General features: G+C 42.8%; 1 protein-coding gene across 2 annotated transcripts in view; it reads right to left on the bottom strand.

Annotated features, from left to right (window-relative positions):
* The window catches only part of BMP3 (bone morphogenetic protein 3), a 40,254-nt gene that overhangs the window by 7,768 nt on the left and 5,938 nt on the right, over positions 1 to 26,548 (bottom strand). Inside the window, exon 2 of one of the 2 annotated variants that reach the window (XM_070756940.1) lies at positions 9,808 to 10,718. In XM_070756940.1, the coding sequence (XP_070613041.1) occupies positions 9,808 to 10,718 (911 nt within the window). The remainder of the gene's footprint in view (positions 1 to 9,807; positions 10,719 to 26,548) is intronic. The other variant, XM_070756939.1, reaches the window with a different exon arrangement.

Below are 26,548 nucleotides of genomic sequence, written 5' to 3'. Positions count from 1 at the left end.
GTTGGGCGGGCGGGTGAACGGGCAAGGGGCAAGCGGCAAGCGAGCGGCCGGGCGGGTGACGGGCAAGCGGCAAGCGATCTTGGGGTTTCCCCTTTGCCTGGGTGGCGGGAAGACCCAGGGAAGGTTCCTTCGGCCGCCCAGCAGCTGATCTGCTCCGCAGCGCGGCAGCAGCGAGGAGCTGAAGATGGGGTTTCCCCTTTGCCTGGGCAACGGGGAAACCCTATCTTCGGCTCCTCGCTGCTGCCGCGCTGCGGAGCAGATCAGCTGCTGGGCGGCCGAAGGAACCTTCCCTGGGTGCCGCCCGCCGCCCACGCAAACTCCACCATCTGCGCATGTGCGGCCATGAAAAAAAGGGCGCGCATGCGCAGATGGTGTTTTTACTTCCGCAACCCTACATCGTGAAAAATCGATTATCGCGAGGGGTCTTGGAACGGAACCCTCGCGATACTCGAGGGATCACTGTACCTCATTATTCTTGATGTATCTTTTATGTACACTGAGAGCATATGCACCTATGACAAATTCCTTGTGTGTCCAATAAAACTTGGCCAATACAATTCTATTCTATTCTATAAAAGGAGAAACAGCAGTCCAAAAGAAAAGAAAAAATGGTTTGGGGAAATGTGACATCAGCTGCATGAGTGAACATTCATGACAATACCGATTATGTTTTAGTTTGTCTAATTTAATTTTGTTGTTATGCAATATACTCAATGACCGGGTTGTTAAAAATAATTGTTAGCTGCCTTGAAGGCTTCGTGAAAGGGCATAAAATGGCAGAGGAAAATGAAACAAATGTCAGAAAATATTGAGGCAGACGTCCTGTTGGCACAAGGCCATGCAAGCTGGGCAACATTTTTCCCAAGGCAACTGTCCATTCTAGTCCTGAGCAAAGACTGGTCCTAAACTAAAGGACCTGTATACTGCACGAGTCAAAAAGAGGGTGGGAAAAATATTTACTGACCCCTCACATCCTGGGCACAAACTGTTTCAACTCCTACCCTCAAAACGTCGCTACAGAGCACTGCACAACAAGACAACGAGACACAAGAACAGTTTCCCCCCCGAATGCCATCACTCTGCTAAACAAATAATTCCCTCAACACTGTCCAAATTTTTACTAAGTCTGCACTTCTATTTCTACTAGTTTTTTCTCATCATTCCTATCATCCTTTCCCTCCCACTTAGGACTTTATGACTTTAACTTGTTGCTTGTATCCTAAGATTTTTATTAATATTGATTGTTTTTTCATTGCTTATTTGACCCCTATGACAATCATTAAGTGTTGTACCACGTGATTCTTGACAAATGTCTCTTTTTATTTTATGTGCACTGAGAGCACATAGACTAGACTAGACTAGACTAGAATTTTTATTGGCCAAGTGTGATTGGACACACAAGGAATTTGTCTTGGTGCACAGCAGGTAGAGTGCTGTACTGCAGGCCACTGAAGCTGACTTGTAGATCTGAAGGTCAGCGGTTCAAATCTCATCACCGGATCAAGGTTGACTCAGCCTTCCATCCTTCCGAGTTGGGTAAAATGAGGACCCGGATTGTGGGGACAATAGGGTGGCTCTGTTAAAAAAGTGATGTGCTAACATGTTGTAAGCCGCCCTGAGTCTAAGGAGAAGGGCGGCATAAAAATCAAATGAATGAATGAATGAATGAATGAATGAATGAATAAATAAATAAATAAATAAATAAATGTACTCTCAGCATACATATGCACCAAGACAAATTCCTTGTGTGTCCAATTACACTTGGCCAATAAAAAATTCTATTCTATTCTATTCTATTCTATAGGTGGAGAGAGGCTCTTTTTCAAACAGTATGGTTGTTCTATGCGCCAAACTTAACATTCACTAACATTCCTTGATATATTGAAACATTTGCAAGATTGCAGTGAAATTAACATATAAAGCACTGACTAAACGAAACTGCCTAATGCCGTCATGGTGAAACTATCGCACCTCTGCCAGATGTGGAAGACAGAGCCCTCTCTATGGGCATGTGCACAATCACCAGCTGCTCCTTTGGTTTCGTTAGCAGGTCTTCATGGGCACCAGAGCACAGGAAAACAGCCTGAAAAATGCAAAACCCCCGGCTGTTTTCAGGCTTCTCTCACGGCTGAAAAATAGCCTAAAACCAGCTCCAAAATCAGCAAAAACCAACCAAAAAACACATGTACATGTACATAAATGCCCTAGAAAATGTCCAGAGATACTTTACTAGAAGAGCCCTCTACTCCTCCACTCGCAACAGAACACCGTATGCAACTAGACTTACAATCCTGGGTTTAGAAAGCTTAGAACTACGTCGCCTTAAACACGACCTAAGCACAGCCCATAAAATCACCTGCCACAATGTCCTTCCTGTCAACGACTACTTCAGCTTCAACCACAACAACACACGAGCACACAACAGATACAAATACGACTGCAGGAAATACGACTTTAGTAACCGAGTAGTTGATGCATGGAACTCACTACCAGACTCTGCAGTATCATCACCTAACCCCCCCAAACTTTACACTTATACTATCCACTGCTGACCCCTCCCGATTCCTAAGAGGTCAGTAAGGGGCGTGCGTAAGTGCACCAGCGTGCCTTCTGTCCCCTGTCCCAATGTTTCTTTTTCTATTAGTATCAGGTACAGTGGTACCTCTACTTAAGAACTTAATTCGTTCTGTGACCAGATTTTTAAGTAAAAATGTTCTTAAGTAGAAGCAATTTTTCCCATAGGAATCTATGTAAAAGCAAATAATGCGTGCAAACCCATTAGGAAAGGAATAAAAGCTCAGAATTTGGGTGGGAGGAGGAGGAGGAAGAAGAGGAGGAGGACAGTCTCTGCCGAAGGAAGAAGGTAAGGTGAGGGGATTCAAAAAACCCCAAAACTTTAAGGCTTAAAAAAAAAAAAGAGGGACTCTGAGGTGGCGAGGAGGAGCACGTGCCTCCAATACACCCAGCACGAGGCTGCCTCCCATACACTGGCTACTGCTGCTGCTGCCTGCTTCCTCTTCCTTCCCATGCTGAAGGGCTCCCCTCTCCTTTCGCTCACTCATTTTGTAGCCGGCGCCTTTCCTTCGCTGTGGTGACTCCTCGGCTGCCCAGAGCAAAGGGAGCGTTTCTTTTCTCTGGGCACTGGCAAAGGTTTATAATTTAATAATAATAATAATAGTTTGAAGTTTTATTGGATTTATATGCCGCCCCTCTCCGAAAACCCGGGGTGGCTAACAACAATCATGAACAATATACAATAAAATCCAATACTAAAAGCAAATTAAAACCCCTTAATATATAAAACCAAACATACATACAAACATACCATGTATACAGTTGTAATGGCCTAGGGGGAGAAAAAAGTCTTAATTCCTCCATGCCTGGCGGCAGAGGTGGGTTTTAAGTAGCTTACGAAAGGCAAGGAGGGTGGGGGCAATTCTAATCTCTGGAGGGAGTTGGTTCCAGAGGACCGGGGCCGCCACAGACAAGGCTCTTCTCCTGGGTCCCGCCAAGTGCCTGTTTTTTATACATACTGTTTTTTATGAGATTATTAATTTAAATTGGAACTGGATGGGTGGGCATTGGATTTGGTATTGTGTACTGTACTGTTTTTTATTATTGTTGTGAGCCGCCCCGAGTTTGCGGAGAGGGGCGGCATATAAATCCAATAAACCTAAACCTAAACCTAAACCTAAGTGGCATTGTTTAGTTGACAGGACCCAGAGAAGACCCACTCTGTGGGACCTAACTGGCCGCTGGGATTCGTGCGGCAGAAGGCGGTCCCTGAGGTAATCTGGTCCGGTGCCATGAAGGGCTTTATAGGTCATAACCAACACTTTGAATTGTGACCGGAAACTGATCGGCAACCAATGCAGACTGCGGAGTGTTGGTGTGACATGGGCATATTTAGGGAAGCCCATGATTGCTCTCGCAGCTGCATTCTGCACGATCGGAAGTTTCCAAACACTTTTCAAAGGTAGCCCCATGTAGAGAGCGTTACAGTAGTCGAGCCTCGAGGTGATGAGGGCATGAGTGACTGTGAGCAGTGACTCCCGGTCCAGATAGGGTCGCAACTGATGCACCAGGCGAACCTGGGCAAACGCCCCCCTCGCCACAGCTGAAAGATGTTTCTCTAATGTGAGCTGTGGATCGAGGAAGACGCCCAAGTTGCGAACCCTCTCTGAGGGGGTCAATGATTCTCCCCCCAGGGAGAATAATAATAATAATAATTTATTAGATTTGTATGCTGCCCCTCTCCGAAGACTCGGTGCGGCTCAGAACCCTCTCCAAGTGCCAAGAGAAAGGAAAACGCTTTGTTCGCTCTGGACTGCCAAAGCCTCCTTAAGCACCACCGAAAGGCTCCTCTGACAGCCCAGAAAAGCCCGAGATGGCCGGGATTAAAGGGGGAATGGCAGAAAACTGGCCGGGCCTTTGTGCCGCTCTCAAATTTCCTGGGAAATTTTTCCGGGCTTGGGTTCTTAAGTAGAAAATGGTTCTTAAGAAGAGGCAAAAAAAATCTTGAACACCTGGTTCTTATCTAGAAAAGGTCTTAAGTAAAGGCGTTCTTAGGTAGAGGTACCACTGTATATGAATATTATTATATCTTTGCATAACAGCAATACGAACTTGACAAAACAAAGAAATAAATAAATAAATAAATAAAATGTTCGAATTTGGGCATTTGGTGCCAAAAAGGTTCACCATCACTGTTTGTAGCCTAATGTGAGGCTACACACAACCACCAAATTGTGATTTTTTTTTTAATGCGACAAGGGGAGGGAAATGACGAAGTAGGATGAGCCATCAGCACAGTTCATTATTTTAATGCAACTGGAGTGGCATCTACTGTATTATTCTCCAGATGACTTCATCTTCTGATTGCCTTTAGTTAGGAAGACTCCCCAAAGATTGCCCGGGCTGCAAAACTAGTTGTGCATTCCTGCTGTACAACTGTCTATGCAACGCAGTCGCTTGATTGTGTACTTTAAATGGTTGGCACGATGCTCCTATTATGCAGATGTCTTAAATTTCCTTTCAGACAGATCAGTTCCTACAGAAATGTGTGCACGGGAGTTTGAATACATCTGAAAATCTCATCAGAGTTAAAAGAAGGCTATTGTGATTGGAATACACTCCTCATTTTAAAAGCTTTTTGAAAAGCACGACTTGTAAACTCTGCTTAATTTTGGCCTTTTATGAAAATAATGACCCAGTACTGCAGGATACTTCTGCCGGCTGCCTGCAATTTGACAGTTCGAATCTCACCAGGCTCAAGGTTGATTCAACCTTCCATCCTTCCATCCACAAGAAGGGCAGTAGAGAAGAAGTTGGTAACTACAGGCCAGTTAGTTTGACATCAGTTATAGTTAAAGTGATGGAGACTCTATTCAAAAAGAGCATAAATCAGCACCTAAAAACCAATAACTTATTGGACCCAAACCAGCCTGGCTTTATTGAGGGCAAATCATGTTGGACTAATCTCATTGATTTCTTTAACTATGTCACAAAGGTGTTGGATGAAGATGGTGCCGTGGATATTGCCTATCTGGACTTCAGCAAAGCCCTTGATATGGTTCCACATAAAGAGCTGATAGATAAATTAGTGAAGATTGGACTTAATCCCTGGATAGTTCAGTGGATTTACAGCTAGCTGAAGCGTAGATATCAGAGGGTTGTTGTTAATGGCGAGTATTCTGAGCAGAGCCTGGTTACAAGCGGTGTGCCACAAGGGTCTGTTCTGGGTCCTATTCTTTTTAATATGTTTGTGAGTGACATAGGGGAAGATTTGGTAGGGAAGGTTTGCCTATTTGCCGATGATTCTAAAGTGTGCAATAGGGTTGATATTCCTGGAGGTGTTTGATTTAGCTTTAGTAGATAAGTAGTCAAAGCAATGGAAACTGCAGTTTAATGTTTCCAAATGTAAAATAATGCACTTGGGCAAAAGGAACCCTCAATCTAAGTATTGTATTGGCAGTTCTGTGCTAGCAAAAACTTCAGAAGAGAAGGATTTAGGGGTAGTGATTTCTGACAGTCTCAAAATGGGTGAACAGTGCAGTCAGGCGGTAGGGAAAGCGAGTAGAACGCATGGCTGCATAGCTAGAGGTATAACAAGCAGGAAGAGGGAGATTGTGATCCCGCTGTATAGAGCGCTGGTGAGACCAACATTTGGAATACTGTGTCCAGTTCTGGAAACCTCACCTGCAAAAAGATATTGACAAAATTGAACGGGTCCAAAGACGGGCTACAAGAATGGTGGAAGATCTTAAGCATAAAACTTATCAGGAAAGACTTAATGAACTAAATCTGTATAGTCTGGACGACAGAAGGAAAAGAGGGGACATGATCAAAACATTTAAATATGTTAAAGGGTTAAATAAGGTTCAGGAGGGAAGTGTTTTCAATAGGAAAGTGAACACAAGGACAAGGGGGCACAATCTGAGGTTAGTTGGAGGAAAGATCAGAAGCAACGTGAGAAAATATTATTTTACTGAAAGAGTAGTAGATGCTTGGAACAAAATTCCAGCAGACGTGGTTGGTAAATCAACAGTAACTGAATTTAAACATGCCTGGGATAAACATATATCCATCCTAAGATAAAATATAGGAAATAGTATAAGGGCAGACTAGATGGACCATGAGATCTTTTTCTGCCGTCAATCTTCTATATTTTTATGTTACTATAATCTGACTTCCCCATTGACTTTGCTTGTCAGAAAGTTGCAAAAAGGGATCACAAGACCCCTCCCACCCGGGATGCGGCAACTGACATATATATGAACCAGTTGCCAAGCATCCAAATTTTGATTGCAAAAGTCATAAGTAGTGATGGGCGCACTTCGGTATGCCGAACACGAACCCGGAATTTTTTCAAACTTCGGGCAAAGTTCAGGGTCATGTTCGGCGTTTGGAGCTTTGACGTCACCGGCAGATTGCTAAGGACGCCAAGGTGATCACTTCCTGGATTCCATGGAATCCAGGAAGTGATCACTTTGGCGTCCTTAGCAACTTGCCGGTGACGTCAAAGCTCCGCCCCTGGAATCTCTTCGTGGGAGAGATTCCCCGTTCGGGTTCCAGTTCGGCTGAATTTTGGGTAAAGTTCGTCCGAACTTGCCGAACCCGAACACCGTTGGGTTCGCCCATCACTAGTCATAAGTGTGCAAAATGGCCACGTGTCACTTTTTTTCAGTGCAGTCACTAAAAAAATGGTTGTAGGTTGAAAACTACTGTTCTGTCGGGCTCTCTGGTAGAATCCTCCCCAAAATTCACAGGTACAAATTTCAGACACACACACGTTTGAAAATTCAAAACAATGTTCTTTATAATGAAAATTCACTTAAACCAAGCCCTCTTTTGGTATAGCAAAGAGCACTCGTCTCCAAACAAACTGGTAATTTGTACAAGTCCCTTATCAGTTCTGTGCTACTTAGCTTGCAGCTGTGAGGCAATTCACAGTCCTTCTTCTTTCACAAAGTGAAACACACTTTGCTCTGGTTTAGTTTCAAAGCGGGGGAAAATCAGCACACAAAAAGTCAAAGTCAGTAAAGCAGTCACGAAACACAACGATCAGATAATCCTCCACAATGGCCAAACCCACAGGCTGCTATTTATAGCAGCCTCACTAATGACCACAGCCCCACCCAACCACAGGTGGCCTCATTTTCTTTGATAATAATCTCTCAGTTGTTGCTGCCTACGGATCGCTCTCTGCATGCGTGGCTGTATCATTAACTCTTGTTCTCAATGCAAGGAGGAGCTAGATAATTGCTCTCCTTCTGAGCTGTCTGCCCCACTCTCCTCCTCCCTGTCACTCATGTCTTCTTGGTCAGAGGAGCCTTCATCAGCAGATTCCACCGGAGGGGGCAAAACAGGCCTGCAGCATGTGGACATCTCCCCCACATGCACAGTCCTTGGGGCAGGAGCTGGGCCAGAGCTAACCACAACAACTACCGTGCTTTCTTTTCAATAGCTTCCTTGTCCCATGCTAACTCTGCGCATTATCCGAAGGGACTGACTTCTTATGGAATATTTCCTCTGTTTGCTTTCTAATTGGGAGAATTATTAATGAGTTTTAAGAAACTTTCTCTGGATTTTTCAACAGCAGAAACTTGTTGACACTGGAGGAAACGGAAGGGCACCAAGCCCTTGAGATATGGGAGAATCTGCATGGCATCGATTGAAAGCATTTGACTGAACTATTGAGCATAATCTAAACCGCTGAAAGACGGTGTTGCAATTTAATCCTCCGGATTCTCAGGGCCTGCGGCATCCTAAATCAATAGAGCGTTTATTTTTCAGAACAGCGTAGTTTAGAAAAAAAGCTGCAATCTTGCCAAAGAATTAAACATTATTATATTTTTAAAAACTGGCACTCAGGGGATGGGATTAGGAGCGATTAACTAAATAGTGACTTTAAGAGTTCGGGCATTGTTAGTACGCAGCAAGAAATTGACAGTGTCTTGGGATTTACTGTAAAATTTGATGCATTTCACCCTTGTAATTTTGTTTTTATAACCCTGCATCTACTTAATGACAATCATTAATGTTGTGTCATGATTCTTGACAAGTGTATCTTTTTCTTTTATGTACACTGAGAGCATCTGCACCAAAGACAAATTCCTCTGTATCTAATCACACTTGGCAAATATTCTATTCTGTTCTATTCCATTCCATATTTTCCACTCTATTCCATGCCATTCCATACTTATCCCATTCCATCTACTCTATTCTGTTCTGCTCTACTCTATGCTATTCCATTCCATTCCATATTTTCTATTCTATTCAATTCCATTCCATTCCTATCCCATTCTATCTATTCTATTCTGTTCTGTTCCACTCTATGCTATTCTATTCCATATATTCTATTCTATTCTATTCTACTCTATTCTGTTCCGTTCCATATTTTCTATTCTATTCCATTCATATCCCATTCCATCTATTCTATTCTGTTTTGTTGTGTTCTGTTCTATGCTATTCCATTCCTACCCCATTCCATCTATTCTATTCTGTTTTGTTCTGCTCTATGCTATTCCATTCCATATATTCTATTCTATTCTATTCTATTCTATGCTATGCTATTCTATGTTATTTCTCTATTCTCTTCTATATTCTATCTTTTGTCTTCTCTTCTCTTCTACTCTATTCTATTCTGTTCCGTTCCGATCCATTCCATATTTTCTATTCTATTCCATTCCATTCCTACCCCATTCCATCTATTCTATTCTGTTTTGTTCTGCTCTATGCTATTCCATTCCATATATTCTATTCTATTCTATTCTATGCTATTCTATGCTATGCTATTCTATTCTATGTTATTTCTCTATTCTCTTCTATATTCTATCTTTTGTCTTCTCTTCTCTTCTACTCTATTCTATTCTGTTCCGTTCCGATCCATTCCATATTTTCTATTCTATTCCATTCCATTCATATCCCATTCCATCTATTCTATTCTGTTCTGTTCTGCTCTATGCTATTCCATTCCATTCCATATTTTCTATTCTATTCCTATTCCATCAGCTTTGGCTTTGTACTTCATTATGACAGCAGCCCACCTTAAAAACAGATCTCTGTTTATCCCATCTATCTAGCAAAGGACCCATTTCCTGCACTTCTGTACTGTAGCTTAATAACAAGCAAGCTGGGTTGGGGTTTGTTTTTTTTAATTGATGTTTTTCAACAAAGCCACACTTGAAATGTTAACAGAGAGGATTTTCTTTGTATTGCACCTAGTGGCTAAGAAAAAAAGTATAACTTTTTATTTCCTAAAAAAAAAAAAAAGAAGAAAGATAAAGAAAAATAGAGATACGGTACCTTTGGGATAGGGAACTGGCATTCACCTGCGCAATAGTAAGCATCAAAGGCTTTGGGAGAAATGATCCATTCGCTCCAGCCGATATCTGCGAAATCTACTTTGAGATAGCGCTTGGAGCAAGACCTGGGCTCATTCCATTGCTTCCGCCTTGCCTTTTTCAGGGTCTGCTCGTCAAACTGAAGCGTCTGGCTCTTCTGGTGGTTGTGTTTCCTGGATTTCTTCTTCCCCTTTGACCTTTCCGCCAGCCGTGGCTGCAGGGTTTTGTAGTGCTTCCTCTCTTCCCACCCTTCGTCCTCACTGTACTGATACTCGGCGCCTGGGAGCTCGTTGTTTTGCAAGGGCAGAAGAAAGCTGGTGGAACGCTTGGGCCTCTGTCCACTCAGGTCATTGATCGAATGGCTGTCCAGTTTGGGGAAAGTCCCAGGCGGTGGGTTCCAATGACCCTGGAAGCTGGAAACCACGCTCTCAGGTTCTGAAATGGCGGAGTCGTTGGCGTAGACGAGGATGTACGGCTCATAGCGGAGTTGCAGGCTCTTCCCTGGACGTTGGCCGAGGGAGGCCATCTGGACCCCGATCATAAGATGCTTGTGTTCCTTCGCTCGCCTCAAGTCCTGAGTGATGTTTTTGCATTGCCACAAATGTTCCTCCTGCAAAGCGGTGGAGACGTTGACCAAGTATCGCCCCAGGGTTCGTGACTGGTTTGCCGATGACGGGGAACTCAACAGCAAAAGCTTGATCTGTAGGTCCGATTTCCTGGGACCCGGAGGAGAACAGCTGTTGGCTGGAGGGCAGTTGGTGCTGCCGTCCTGAACATCTCCGACGTAGTAATGCAACAGAGCCGACAAGATGTTTTCAGACTTCGTGAGGGAGGTGAGGTTAAAAACGTACACCTCTTTGTTGCCGAGTGTCCCTAGAAAAAACAAAAAGCAAAAAATATCAACATCAGGAGAGTCCCCCAAAGCCCTTCCCTGTCTTTCCTATTCCTCTCGTGCGTTTATGGGGTCTCACCAGCGCTCTATACAGCGGGAACACAATCTCCCTGTTCCTGCTTGTTATATCTCTAGCTATGCATATAATATGGGCAAACAATAGATACAAACTCAAAATAAACCACTCCAAACTCAATAGCAGAACATATGATTTCAGCAGCAGAATGGTTGATGCTTGGAATACACTACCCGACTCTATTGTTACATCCTCAAACCACACAAACTTTAACTTAAAACTGTCTCCCCTGGGCCTCACCCCATTCCTAAGAGTGCTGTAAAGGGGCGTGCATAAGCGCCCCAGTGTGCCTACTGCCCCTGTCCTACTATTCCTATTATTCATACTCTTTACTTATGCCTATAGTTGCATAAGTAAAGAGTAAAAATAATAGGAATAGTAGGACAGGGACGGTACGCACCCTGGTGTGCTACTTATACTTCCCTAAGTATGCCCATGTTACTCCAACACTACGCAGTCTGCATTGGTTGCCGATCAGTTTCCGGTCACAATTCAAAGTGTTGGTTATGACCTATAAAGCCCTTCATGGCACCGGGCCAGGTTATCTCCGAGACCGCCTTCTGCCGCACGAATCCCAGCAGCCGGTTAGGTCCCACAGAGTTGGCCTTCTCCAGGTCCTGTTGACTAAACAATGTCGTCTGGTGGGACCCAGGGGAAGAGCCTTCTCTATGGTGGCTCCGACCCTCTGGAACCAGCTCCTCCCAGAGATTAGAATAGCCCCCACCCTCCTTGCCTTTCGTAAACTCTTTAAAACCCACCTCTGCCGTCAGGCATGGGGGAACTGAGATATTCTTTCCCCCTAGGCCTGTACAATTTATGCATGGTATGTTTGTGTGTATGTTTGGTTTTATAATAAGGGTTTTTTTAGTTGTTTTAGTATTGGATTGTTACATACATATTATATGCTGTTTTTATCACTGTTGTTAGGCGCCCCGAGTCCATGGAGAGGGGCGGCATACAAATCCAATAAATAAATAAATACATGCTTGGCAAACTAAGTAAATAAATGAGAAACCTTTTATTTATGAAAATACTTAATACAGTACAGTGATACCTTGTCTTACAAACTTAATTGGTTCCGGGACAAGGTTCTTAAGGTGAAAAGTTTGTAAGACAAAACAATGTTTCCCATAGGAATCAATGGAAAAGCGATTAATGCGTGCAAGCCCAAAATTCACCCCTTTTCCCAGCCGAAGCGCCCGTTTTTGCACTGCTGGGATTCCCCTGAGGCTCCCCTCCATGAGAAACCCCACCTCCGGACTTCTGTGTTTTTGCGATGCTGCAAGGGAATCCCAGCATCGCAAAAACAAGTGCTTCGCTGGCAATGGAAGTCCAGAGGCGGGGCATCCCAGCGGTGGCGGTGGGTTTGTAAGGTGAAAATAGTTTGTAAGAAGAGGCAAAAAAATCTTAAACCCCAGGTTTGTATCTTGAAAAGTTTGTATGACGAGGCGTTTGTAAGACGAGGTATCACTGTATTACCAACAAGCTTTCATCTGTGACTCTCCTTGTAAAAATGAGCAGCTCCTGGCTTTAGAAATAGGGAAAGTGATGACACCTACAGGCAGATAATGAAATGGCAAGGATGGACCCAAACTTTTTAATTCTCTACATCAACTCATTTTATTCTCAGCTAGCTGGGCCTGTTTGTATGTGCCTGCATAATCAGGATACTAGATTCCCAAATGATCATATCTGCATTTACAGATCAAGTCTATAAATAACAAGACAATTATTTTAACCTTTAATTAATTTATCCTTCGCCCTTGAAAAGTCGACCTCAACATTCAGCTGATCCAGTGAAGGGCCTTAAATATAGAAAAATCTATATATTTTTTTCCATTGCTCTAAAATAGGTAGCGTCCCTAAGGGATTAGAATAATATCTGGGGTGTTTTTAGAAGTGACTCATTCTAGATAGATAGATGGATGGATGGATGGATGGATGGATGGATGGATAGAGTAGATAGATAGATAGATAGATAGATAGATAGATAGATAGATAGATAGATAGATAGATAGATAGATAGATAGATAGAGTAGATAGATAGATAGATAGATAGATAGATAGATAGATAGATAGATAGATAGATAGATAGATAGATTATAAGGCAGAGCCCCAGGTTCAAATCCCAGTAAGGGTGTGGCTACCTGATGAAGTCAAATAAGCCTGAAATAGATCTATAGTAGTCTCCCTTCCTTTTCATTATCAGCAAAAATATGTTACACTTATAGATTATAGTTGTCAGCTATAAAAACCTTATCTGCCTTGGAATATGGCACCTGGTGGGGCCGAGAGGCAAAAAGGAAGCTGTGATGCTCCTTCCATATACCAGGGTGACTCGACAAAAAAAAAATCACACATAACCCATTCCTGGTACAACCTGATACAGGGGATGAGCTTGTAGCCTAGAGGCTAAGGCCACTGCCTTAGAAGGCAGGGCCCCATGTTCAAATCCCAGTAAGGCTGTGGCTACCTGATGAAGGCAAATAAGCCTGAAATAGATCTATAGTAGTCTCCCTTTTCAGTATCAGCAAAAATATGTTACACACACACACACACACACACACACACATACACACACAGTCTATAGTGTCCTTCTTTGTAGACTCAGGGCGGCTTACAAAAATAGGAATAAAATACAAAATGCACCAAACATAAAACTAGTACAAGACCCCTCTGGTAAGTCTTCCAAGTAGCCTGGGAGAAGGGGCTTCAGAAGAGATACTTATAAAAGGGGGCCATCAAGACAATGAAAAAAAATGGGATTGATAGGCCATTTTCAAATCTTCAACCTTAGATTGTCTACAGTTGACCTCTCCCCCCTTTTAAAGGTATGTAAGGGGTGTGCATAAGTGCACCATTGTGCCTACCGTTCCTGTCTTACTGTCTTCTTTTATCATTACTTTCTATGTTATGTCTATATATACTACTATCCTATACTTGATTGACAAACCAACCAACCAACCAACCAACCAACCAAAGATGCAAGTTTTCATTTGCACCCAAAAATGCACTTAACAAGTTCTCTTAAACACTACTGTGGACAGAGATTAATTTGCTAAATACATTTTTATAGCACCCTTCCATCATGCCAAAGCCCACTGCAACAATATCGCCAAAAAGGCTTCTAGAGTTGTTAACCTGATCCTACGCAGCTTCTGCTCTGGCAATCGCACACTACTCACCAGAGCCTACAAAACTTTTGCCAGACCCATCCTTGAATACAATTCATCTGTCTGGAACCCATGCCACATCTCGGACATCAACACCCTTGAAAATGTCCAAAGATACTTCACCAGAAGAGCCCTTCACTCCTCCACTCGAAACAGAATACCCTACGAAAGCAGACTATCAATCCTAGGTCTAGAAAGCTTAGAACTACGTCGCCTAAAACACGATCTAAGTATTGCCCACAAGGTCACATGCTGCAATGTTCTACCTGTCAATGACTACTTCAGCTTCAATCGCAACAACACAAGAGCACGCAACAGATTCAAACTTAATATTAACCGCTCCAAACTTGACTGTAAAAAATATGACTTCAGCAACCGAGTTGTCGAAGCGTGGAACTCATTACCTGACTCAGTAGTGTCAACCCCTAACCCCCAACATTTTTCCCTTAGACTATCCATGATTGACCTCTCCAGGTTCCTTAGAGGTCAGTAAGGGGCGTGCATAAGTGCACCAGTGTGCCTTCCATCCCCTGTCCAATTGTCTCTCCTGATCTCATTTATCTTTTCTTCCTTTCAAATATGTTCACCTATACTTTTATATCTTTTCTTCTATCCTTTTCTTTATTTATATTATTACATATCTATCCTCTTCAATGTGTATTATGTATTGGACAAAATAAATAGATAGATAGATAGATAGATAGATAGATAGATAGATAGATAGATAGATAAATGTTTTCAGTTCTTTGTAAAGAATCAACATACTACGAAAGCCAACAAAGCAAACAGCAGAACCACAATAAAAATTGGCACAATTAAAACTATAAAAAGTAAACAAATCTATGTCCCAATGCTCAGAGAGTAGAGTAAGAGCTCAGTCACATTTCAGTCCCATATATTAAGAAAGAACTATTATAATTTAGGCAGTTAAGTCTTTTAATCCAGCTGTTATTCAGCTTTCCTTAAGCACGTGTTCCCAATTAAATTGGTCTTCAGTTCCCATAATTTTTGGAAGCACGCTGACAAGATGACTATCCAAGTGATGGGGATCATAGAGAAAGTGCTTGACTAATAGAATGGAATAGAATAGAATAGAATGGAATGGAATGGAATAGAATAGAACAGAACAGAACAGAATTCTTTATTGGCCAAGTGTGATTGGACACACAAGGAATTTGTCTTGGTGCATATGCTCTCAGTGTACATAAAATAAAAATATACATTTGTCAAGAATCATGTATCCACAAATGGGATCAGAAATTTCCTTCACTAAGCAAGGTGGTTATTAAGGGAACTGTGCCCAATTTTATGGTCTTTTTTTGCTACGGTTGTTAAGTAAATCACTTCAGTTTTTATGAGACATACACACCGTTAAACAAACCCAGTCATCATACAAACACTCTCTTTTTTACTTAGAAGCCTTGATCTTTTGATTTCCTGGAAACCATCCAACAGTGTCTTGAATTTAAGCCCAGGGATAGTTACATTTCCAACTGTGTTTACCGCAAATTGCAAACAAAAACAAACCATGATATAGAAATAAGATGAAGGCTGCAGCTGTTTTGAAGCTCCAAAAGATTTTTAAAACGTACTGGTTTTTAACAATAGATGTCACTGTTTTCCTGGGTTTTCAGCTAGGAATGTTTTGGAAACCCTGTCAATCGGGTGGATTAGATGGACTGACCATTGCCCTCGTAAACACATAAACCTTTCCCTCTTTTTAAATACTGCAGGACGTAATCTAGGCTAGCCAAAAATCAGGAGTCTGATAGTGCTGTTTCGATTAACAAATTTTATTTTAATGCTATTGTGAGCTGCAGTGAGGTTTTTAAATAAAATTTGCCAGTTAGCAAAGGTGTTATAAGACTCACTTGGATTTCGTTCTTTAAATGCAGCAGCGTTAAAATTGTACAACTAACTTACAAGCCCATCACTTCTTTAAATCCACCACTTTCCCTGCCTTTTTTTTCATAGTAAACATTTCTTCTTTATACATCTGTTTTCCCTCAATTGAGATGGACATGTGCCAAGGCAATGACCAAATAATGGATGGATATTAGATTAGATTTATTGGATTTACATGCCACCCTTCTCCGCAGACTCGGGGCGGCTCACAACAATGGTGAAGAACAATACATAGTAACAAATCTAATATTTAAAAATCTAGGTTACAGTTTCAGATTAAAAGTCCAACCCCCCCCCCCCAATATATTAAAAAAACACACAATCGAATCATACACAAAAACTACATGGGCAAGGGGGAGATGTTTCAATTCCCCCATGCCTGACGGCAGAGGTGGGTTTTTAGAAGTTTACGAAAGGCAAGGAGGGTGGGGGCAATCCTGATCTCTGGGGGGAGCTGGTTCCAGAGGGTTGGAGCCACCACAGAGAAGGCTCTTCCCCTGGGTCCCGCTAGACAATATGGTTTAGTCGACGGGACCCGGAGAAGGCCAACTCTGTGGGACCTAACCGATTGCTTGGATTCGTGCGGCAGAAAGCGGTCTCGCAGGTATCCTGGTCCGATGCCATGAAGGGCTTTATAGGTCATAACCAACACTTTGAATTGTGATCAGCAGCCAATGCAGACTGCGGAGTGTTGGAGTAACATGGGCATATTTAGGAAAGCCCATGATTGCTCTCGCAGATGCATTTTGCACGATCTGAAGTTTCCGAACACTCTTCAAAGGTAGCCCCCTGTAGAGAGCATTACAGTAGTCGAGCCTCGAGGTGATATGGGCAGACTTTCATAGAATTGCTAACATATCTCTGCCATTTACATATCTGAATACTCTCTCCCATGTCAGACACATGGCACATATTTGTCCACTTATGGAACATACCATGAGTAAAGCCAATAATGAAAAATATATCTTTTCCTTTACGTACATTGAGACCATATGCACCAAAGACAAATTCCTTGTGTGTCCATCACACCTGGCCAATGAAGAATTCTATTCAATTCTATTCCATTCTATTTCTATTCCCCACTTCCTTTTTTGCCTCCTGACTGGCTGACAGCTCCCTGGCTGTTTTGGAAGGTGACAGCTGGGTGGCGGCACTTCCTGGCGCGAACCCGAACCCGTCATCAATGGAAGGCAGGTTGGCAGCAATTGCTTTTTCTGCAGTTCTGATTCTCCTCTGAAGTCTGTGTCGGTCCTGTTGGGTTGCAGCACCAAACCAGACAGTGATAGAGGTGCAGATGACAGACTCAATGATTCCTCTGTAGAACTATATTAGCAGCTCCTTGGGCAGTTTGAGCTTCCTGAGCTGGCGCAGAAAGAACATTCTTTGTTGTGCTTTTTTTATGATGTTTTTGATGTTAGTTGACCATTTTAGGTCTTGAGATATGATAGAACCTAGAAATTTGAAGGTCTCTACTCTTGATACTGTGTTGTCTAGTATTGTGAGAAGTGGAAGGGTTTCTCCTAAAATCTACCACCATTTCTACGGTTTTGAGTGTGTTCAGTTCTAGATTGTTCTGGTCACACCACAAGGATAGTTGTTCAACTTGCCGTCTGTATGCATACTTAACAAACCAGAGTAACAATAAGCCAGGATCTTAATGATTTTTCTTGCCAAATAGACTCCTTGTCTGGTTGAATGCAATGGCATTGATAGAAAATGCACAGACAGGCCACTCAAGGGAATCTGTTTTTTGCTTCCACTGGGGGAAGTTGATTAAAAGGTATTTATTATTTTAAAGCTAAGATATTTTTGGATAGGAGCCCATCGCTGCATTCTTCAGCACACATATGTTCCATTTCCTTGCCTGTGGGTGGCAGAAGTCTTGCAAACATACAGGTCATTTATCCTTTCCTATTTTTCACTCCGTGATCCTTTTTCAGTTCAATCGCCAAAGAAAGAGAAATGACTGTAAAGTTTTTCACATTTTGGGGAATAACTTATCCAAGAGATTTAACCAATAAAGGCAGTGCCTTTCCTGTCTCTTAAGACGTGACAACATTATTTTTCAAATTGTTACAGACTGAAAATATATTTGCTGTAATACCTTAAATCAGGGGTCCCCAAACTTGGCAACTTTAAGACTTGTGGACTTCAATTCCCAGAATTCTCCAGCTATGCTGGCTGGAGAATTCTGGGAGTTGAAATCCACAAGTCTTCAAGTTGCCAAGTTTGAAGATCTCTGCCTTAAATCATATAGTGCTAGCTTTTTATAAGGTCATGTTCCTTTTTTTTCTTTTTTAAATGAAACATATAGGATGGGGATGACTAAAAAAAATAGTTTGAATTCCAAGCTTTGCAGATTCTTTTGACAAGTTATCGGCTTACTCCAGCTAAAAAAAATTGCGGGTCCATCTGAATCCCAGCAGGAGTCAATAATTTCATTTCATTTTATTGGATTTGTATGCCGCCCCTCTCCTTAGACTCGGGGCGGCTAACAACAGTAATAAAAACAATGTGCGACAATCCAATACTAAAGAAGCCCCAAAACCCTTATTTTAAAAACCAATCATACATACAAACGTACCATACATAAATTGTGGAAGCCGAGGGGGAAAGAATATCTTAATTCCCCCATGCCTGACGACAAAGGTGGGTTTCAAGAAGCTTGCGAAAGGCAAGAAGGGTGGGGGCTATTCTAATCTCTGGGGGGAGTTGGTTCCAGAGGGCCGGGGCCGCCACAGAGAAGGCTCTTCCCCTGGGTCCCGCCAAACGACATTGTTTAGTTGACGGGACCCAGAGAAGGCCAACTCTGTGGGACCTAATTGGTCTCTGGGATTCGTGCGGCAGAAGGCAGTCCCGGAGATAACCTAGTCCGATGCCATGAAGGGCTTTATAGGTCATAACCAACACTTTGAATTGTGACCGGAAACTGATCAGCAACCAATGCAGACTGCGGAGTGTTGGTGTGACATGGGCATATTTGGGAAAGCCCATGATTGCTGTCACAGCTGCATTCTGCACGATCTGAAGTTTCCGAACACTTTTCAAATGTAGTCCCATTTTAGAGCAGAGGTCTTCAACTTTAAGACTTGTGGACTTCAACTTCCAGAATTCTCCACCCAGCTTAGCTAGAGAGAAGATGTCCTAAAATTGTTAAGTCTGCGGAGAGGGGCGGAATACAAATTTAATAAATAATAATTATGGTTAATAGTAAATCAAATCAGTGTTAATGCTGGCTGGGAAATTCTGGGAGCTGAAGTTGACACCTCTTAAAGTTTCCAAAGTTGGGGAACAACAAATTAAACACTGAATTGCAGGTACGTATGGATACGACGTCGAGAAGCCATCACAAACCACTATGCACAGTTTTTAAATTGGTTTCAATTGATCTCTTAATGGGTTTTAATCAGTGGTGAAATCTACTCATCTTCCCTAATGGTTTGGAAGTGGGTGCTCTCTGTGTGCATGCCACTAAAGTGTGCAATAGGGTTGATATTCCTGGAGGCGTCTGTAATATGGTAAATGATTTAGCTTTACTAGATAAATGGTCAAAGCAATGGAAACTGCAGTTTAATGTTTCCAAATGTAAAATAATGCACTTGGGGAAAAGGAATCCTCCATCTGAGTATTGTATTGGCAGTCCTAGATGGATCATGAGGTCTTTTTCTGCCATCAGTCTTCTATGTTTCTATGTTTCTATCGCACACACTTTTTCACCCTCTGCACGTCGACAACAGGCTTTGTACATGTAAAAAGAGCTAAAAATAAAGGAAATGGCAACATCCTGATGGATGGGTGCACTGCCATCACTACCATGGACGACTGCTGCTAAAGGTACGCCCATACCGGGCCAAACTGGTAGCATTTCACTCCTGGTTTTAATTGGTTTTTAATGTGCACATTGCATAGAAACATAGAAGACTGGCAGCAGAAAAAGACCTCATGGTCCATCTAGTCTAGGCCTTACACTATTTCCTGTATTTTATCTTAGGATAGATATGTTTATCCCAGGCATGTTTCAATTCAGTTACTGTGGATTTACCAACTACGTCTGCTGGAAGTTTGTTCCAAGGATCTACTACTCTTTCAGTATAATAATATTTTCTCGTGTTGCTTTTGATCTTTCCCCCAACTAACTTCAGATTGTTTCCCCTTGTTCTTGTGTTCTCTTTCCTATTAAAAACACTTCTCTCCTGGACCTTATTTAACCCTTTAACATATTTATATGTTTCGATCATGTCCCCCCTTTTCCTTCTGTCCTCCAGATTATACAGACTGAGTTCATTAAGTCTTTCCTGATACGTTTTATGCTTAAGACCTTCCACCATTCTTGTAGCCCGTCTTTGGACCCGTTCAGTTTTGTCAATATCTTTTTGTAGGTGAGGTCTCCAGGACTGAACACAGTCTTCCAAATGTGGTCTCACCAGCGCTCTATATAGCGGGATCACAAGCAAAAGATCAAAAGCAACGTGAGAAAATATTATTTTACTGAAAGAGTAGTAGATCCTTGGAACAAACTTCCAGCAGACGTGGTGGATAAATCTACAGTAACTGAATTTAAACATGCCTGGGATAAACATATATCCATTGTAAGATAAAATACAGGAAATGGTATAAGGGCAGACTAGATGGACCATGAAGTCTTTTTCTGCCGTCAGTCTTCTATGTTTCTATGTTTCTATCACAATCTCCCTCTTCCTGCGTGTTATACCTCTAGCTATGCAGCCAAGCATCCTACTTGCTTCTCCTATCGCCCGATCACACTGCTCTTGTTCTTTACTTTTTGCTTTGGTTGTCGTGCCACCCAGAATCATGACGCCATGAGATGGGTGATAGCATTCCCAGGGGTAGTTTTTCATGGCCTTATCATATCATCAGAACATACTTACACATGCAAATGCAAATACAGCACAGTGGGTGTGTGACAGAACATGTTATGTACACACAGTACCAAAGAGCAAGCATCGGCTATAGGAATATGAGAATGTCCACAGAACAAGCAATGCTTGCTGGCTTGTTTTTTTAAAAAAATAGTGTGTCGAAGTTGCATTGTTCAAGGTTAGGGTACTTTTTTGGTTTGTTTGTTTTGGCAACTTGACACTAAACAATACTTGTCTCAACATCTTTCCCACCAAGAATATTGGCTTGAAATTCACCTAGCAACTGGGAAGTTTGACTTCTATTGGCAACGTTTATATTAGGTTAATTCTACTGCTGTGTATGATTCCGGGTCTTTTTTTTTTAACCTTGAATGGAGGTTTCCCGCACAAGGAGTTTAAAAAGAGTGAAATGGCTCTTAGAAATGTATGGAGAGGAAATTCTCCAAAATGTTCAGAAAACGGTTATACAGTGGTTCCTCTACTTACGAACTTAATTCATTCCGTGACCAGGTTCTTAAGTAGAAAAGTTTGTAAGAAGAAGCAATTTTTCCCATAGGAATCAATGTAGAAGCAAATAATGTGCGCAATTGGAGAAACCACAGGGAGGGTGGTTTCCTCCAAGGAGATTCCTAGAGACCCCACGGAGGCTTCTCCCCACCTTTCCCAGCCCTGTTTCCTCCAAGGAGATTCCTAGAGAGGCCCCATGGAGGCTTCTGCCTGCCTTTTCCAGCCCTGTTTCCTCCCAGGAGATTCCTAGAGAGGCCCCACGGAGGCTTCTTCCCGCCTTTTCCATCCCTGTTTTCCTCCCAGGATATTCCTAGAGAGGTCCCACGAAGGCTTCTTCCCACCTTTTCCAGCCCTGTTTCCTCCAAGGAGATTCCTAGAGAGGCCCCACAGAGACATCTCCCCGCCTTTTCCAGCCCTGTTTCCTCCAAGGAGATTCCTAGAGAGGCCCCACAGAGGCTTCTCCCCGCCTTTTCCAGCCCTGTTTCCTCCAAGGAGATTCCTAGAGAGGCCTCATGGAGGCTTCTCCCTCCTGCCTTTTCCAACGAATTATTGTTAAGTTGAAGATTACCTGTACTTTTAGAGGAAAGGAAAATAGCAGAGGATGCGGAAGATTACACACACACACACACACATGCACACACATATATACTGCTCAAAAAAACAAAGGGAACACTCAAAGAACACATCCTACATCTGAATGAATGAAATATTCTCATTGAATACTTTGTTCTGTACAAAGTTGAAGGTGCACAACAGCAGGTGAAATTGACTGTCAACCAGTGTTGCTTCCTAAGTGGACAGTTTGATTTCACAGAAGTTTGATTTGTTATATTGTGTTGTTTAAGTGTTCCCTTTACTTTTTTCAGCAGTGTGTATGTGTGTGTGTGTGTGTATAGGGGGAGAGAGAGAGAGAGAATATGTTAAAAGAAAAAAAAAATGCAAACACACAGAACCCAGATATTTAATTTGATCTTGCAAAAAAAAAATTTTTTTGTACATCCTTATGGTGCCAGGCGCATTTATTAGCTGGTTGTGCTTGCTAATGATATGAACTTTGCTGCGCTGTGAGCATATTTAAGGACTATAACATAACACACAGTGCATATTGCATAACATGATTATACAGTGTAAATGTATATTACACTACATGGTATATATTAGTACAGTGATCCCTCGATTTTCGCGGGTTCAAACTTCGCGAAACGGCTATACCACGGTTTAAAAAAAATATTAATTAAAAAATACTCCGCGGTTTTTTTTCTATACCACGTTTTTTCCCACCCGATGACGTCATACGTCATCACCAAGAGTCACTTCTCTCTCTCTTTCTCTTTCTTTCCTGTCATTCTCTGCTTCCATCATTTTCTCATTTCTCTTTTTTTCTCCCTTTTTCTATAATTTTTTTTTCTCTCTCTCTACCTTCCACTCTCCCCCCTCTTGCTCTCTCTCTCTTTCTCCCTCTCTCTCTCCCTCTCTGTCAGAACGCCTGCCCCACCTCTCCTGCAGCCCCCTCGCTGATAGCTGGGACAAAAGCGCTCTCAGCTAAGGGACTGTGAGAAGGGCGGGGCGGGCATTCTCAAAGCGCTCAGAGCGGCTACCGGCCGAATGAAGAGGATGAGAAGCCATAGCCGCCAGCGCTGCTGCAGGAGGACCCGTGTCCCAAGAAAGCCGGTGAGAGGGGTTGATCGGGCGGGTGGGCGGTAGCGGCAAGGGGGGCGGAGGCGCTGGGGGGCGGGGGCAGCCGACATTCAAAGCAATCTTTGCCGGCCTCCGCACTTTCGTTGCTCCCTGCCCTAATTTCAAGCCCGGCTCCTTGCGCTGCCTTGAAAAAGGGTGCGTGGGGGTAGTTTTTGGCTGTCCATAGCCAAAAATGGTGGTTTTACTTCCGCACCGCTACTTCGCAGAAAATCGACTTTCGCGGGAGGTCTTGGAACGTAACCCCCGCGAAAATCGAGGGAACACTGTATTTCCTAATCTGGGGGATTTTAAAACGGGTGGATTTAGTGAGGCAATTAGGGACAACCTAGGGAAAGGTGAAACACAAATATGTTTCGCTTTTACTACATTATAAGTATGGCCTTAGATCTCATCACTTTCAAGTGAGAGTTATGACTGTTTCCTTTATTTGTTTTTTAAAAAAATTTATATTCCACCTTTGTACTCATTCAGCTGAACTTTTAATTGCTTGGATTTGCCTGAAAGGGTTTCCTCGGTACAAAGAAGTAACTTCAGGGCAGTAATTGTAAAATAAAGTCTCTGAGATTTCGCTTTTAAATAAAACATGCACAGGACTTGTCTCCAGGTGAAAGAATGTTCCCCTCCACCTTATTTAATTAATCATGCTTAATTGTCTTGATATCTGTCCCTCCTTTCATTAGGAGCTCAGGGAAGTTGATATGGGAGTCTCTGATAATTTTCTGTAGAACAACAATGTTGTAGGTTGGGGAGAGAGAGGGAGAGACAGACAGAGGGAGGGAGGCAGATGGAGAGAGAGAGAGAAAGAGAGAGAGAGGGAGGAGGAGAGAGACTGAGGGAGTTGGAGGGAGAGACAGACAGACAGACAGGCAGAGGGAGGCAGATGGAGAGAGAGAGAGAGAGAAAGAGAGAGAGAGGGAGGAGGAGAGAGAGAGATAGACAGACAGACAGACAGACAGAGGGAGGCAGATGGAGAGAGAGAGAGAAAGAGAGAGGGAGGAGGAGAGAGACTGAGGGAGGAGGAGAGAGAGAGATAGACAGACAGACAGACAGACAGAGGGAGGCAGATGGAGAGAGAGAGAGAGAAAGAGAGAGAGAGAGAGGGAGGAGGAGAGAGACTGAGGGAGTTGGAGGGAGAGACAGACAGACAGACAGACAGAGGGAGGCAGATGGAGAGAGAGAAAGAGAGAGAGAGGGAGGAGGAGAGAGAGAGAGGAAGGAGGAGAGAGAGAGAGGAGGAGACAGAGAGAGAGACAGACAGACAGACAGAGGGAGGCAGATGGAGAGAGAGAGAGAGAAAGAGAGAGAGAGGGAGGAGGAGAGAGACTGAGGGAGGAGGAGAGGGAGGGAGGGAGGGAGAGGAGAGATACAGAGGAAGGGAGAGATAGGAAGGGGGGGGAGGCAGAAGACAGAGGGTGGGAGCAAAGCAAAAGTAAGACCGGAATTATCTTTGCAACTCTCACACAATATCCTAAGTGTTTGGCCTCTAGATGTAACAGCCTCTAGGAATCCCCAACCAATGTGGCTTAGAATCCGTACGCATCTCTTCCTATGTTAATTGTGCATGGAATTATCAATTACGGCAACAACAACAACAAAAGCAAAAAACTGGGGTTTTTTTAGCTTTTAAAAATAACTTTGCCTGGTTGCTTGGAGGCAATTCTGACTCACCAGCGGTGAACAAGGAAATTACTATCTTAGAAGATCCTTACAAGCTACCCATTAAAATGAAGCACACGATGCTTTGCCTGGAATGTTTCTAACCACTATCCACGCCTTTTACGGGCACCAGAATACTTCAATTAAAATTAAAGAATGCTGGGCAATGGACCCAGATGATTGGCACGGCATACAGGTAGCCCTCAACTTAGGATGGCAATTGAGCCCAAAATTTATGTTGTTCAATTGTCAAGTGAGTTTTTGCTCGCTTTACAACTTTTCTCACTGTTAAGTGAATCGCTGCAGTTTTTATACTGGGGTTAAATGAATCTGGCTCCCCCATTTACTTCGCTTGTCAGGAGGTCGCAAAAAGGGGTCACAGGTCTCAAGGGCGCTGCAACCGTCATAAGAGTGAGTCAGTTCCAAACATCTGAATATAAATCACATAACCATGTGGGTGCCATGGAGAGGGGTGGCATATAAATCAAATCAAATCAAATCAATCAATCAGTCAGTCAGTCAGTCAGTCAGTCAGTCAGTCAGTCAATCAACAAACAAACAAACAATCAAATCAAATGATTGATCAGTCCATCAATAAACAATCAAATCAAATCAAATCAAATCAAATCAAATAAAATAAACAGTCGTAAATGTGAAAAACAGCCTTAGGTAACTTTTTTTCAGTGCCTTTGTAACTTTGAACAGTCACTGTTTTAGTCTGGCTGGCTGGCTGCTCCAAGAATACAATCTTTACAGCCTTGCATTTTCAAAATAACACTCCTTTATTTACTTTCTTCCACATCGGAATTCGTCAGTATACATCTCCGGCATGCAAAATGCATTCCAAACTCACAGGCGAAACTACAGAGTCATAAATTCTTTCTAAATGAATGGCCTGTCGACTTCAAACATCTCCTTATCTCTGGGTCAGGTTCATGCTACTTAAAAACAGTTTTATCATGCAATATTATTATTATTATTATTATTATTATTATTATTATTATTATTATTATTATTATTATTATATTTGTATGCCGCCCCTCTCTGCAGACTCGGGGCGGCTCACAACAATAACAAAACAGTGTACAGAGAACAAAACTAATATTTAAAAATCTAAAAACCCATTATTTAAAATAACATACAACACAAGTATACCACATAAAACTATATAGGCCTGGGGGAGATGTCTCAATTCCCCCATGCCTGAAGGCAGAGATGGGTTTTAAGGAGTTTGCGAAAGACAAGGAGGGTGGGGGCAATTCTAATCTCTGGGGGGAGCTGGTTCCAGAGGGTCGGGTCCGCCACAGAGAAGGCTCTTCCCCTGGGTCCCGCCAGACGAGATTGTTTCGTCGACGGGACCCGGAGAAGGCCAACTCTGTAGGACCTAACTGGTCACTAGGATTCGTGCAGCAGAAGGTGGTCTCGGAGATATTCTGGCCCACTTCTCACTTCTCCAGAGAAACGGCAAAAGCATTCATGTTGTCTATATATCTGCAGTAATAATGAGTGGATGATGACGAGTGGGACCTCATTGAAATGTCACCAAGATTCTATCAATCTTACATGGGAAAAGATCAGAATGACTAAGGTAGGACTAGAACTCACAGTCTCCTGGTTTCCAGGCCAGCATCATAACGACTACACTAAACTTGGACTATGGAATTGATTCAGGCCTATACAATTCTGACCTCCATTAAATTTATTATATACAGAGAATATAAATATACAGCAATGTCACCTGGCAGGACCCAGGGGAAGAGCCTTCTCTGTGGCGGCCCCGGCCCTCTGGAACCAACTCCCCCCAGAGATTAGAACTGCCCCCACCCTCCTTGCCTTTCGTAAACAACTTAAAACCCACCTCTGCTGCCAGGCATGGGGGAATTGAGATCCTCTTTCCCCCTAGGCCTTTACAATTC

The sequence above is a fragment of the Erythrolamprus reginae genome, chromosome 7 (assembly GCF_031021105.1).
Source record: "Erythrolamprus reginae isolate rEryReg1 chromosome 7, rEryReg1.hap1, whole genome shotgun sequence".
In the NCBI taxonomy this organism is placed as follows: Eukaryota; Metazoa; Chordata; class Lepidosauria; order Squamata; family Dipsadidae; genus Erythrolamprus; species Erythrolamprus reginae.
Note: the sequence above shows the minus strand (reverse complement) of the source record. Positions and strands in the feature narration are given on the sequence as shown.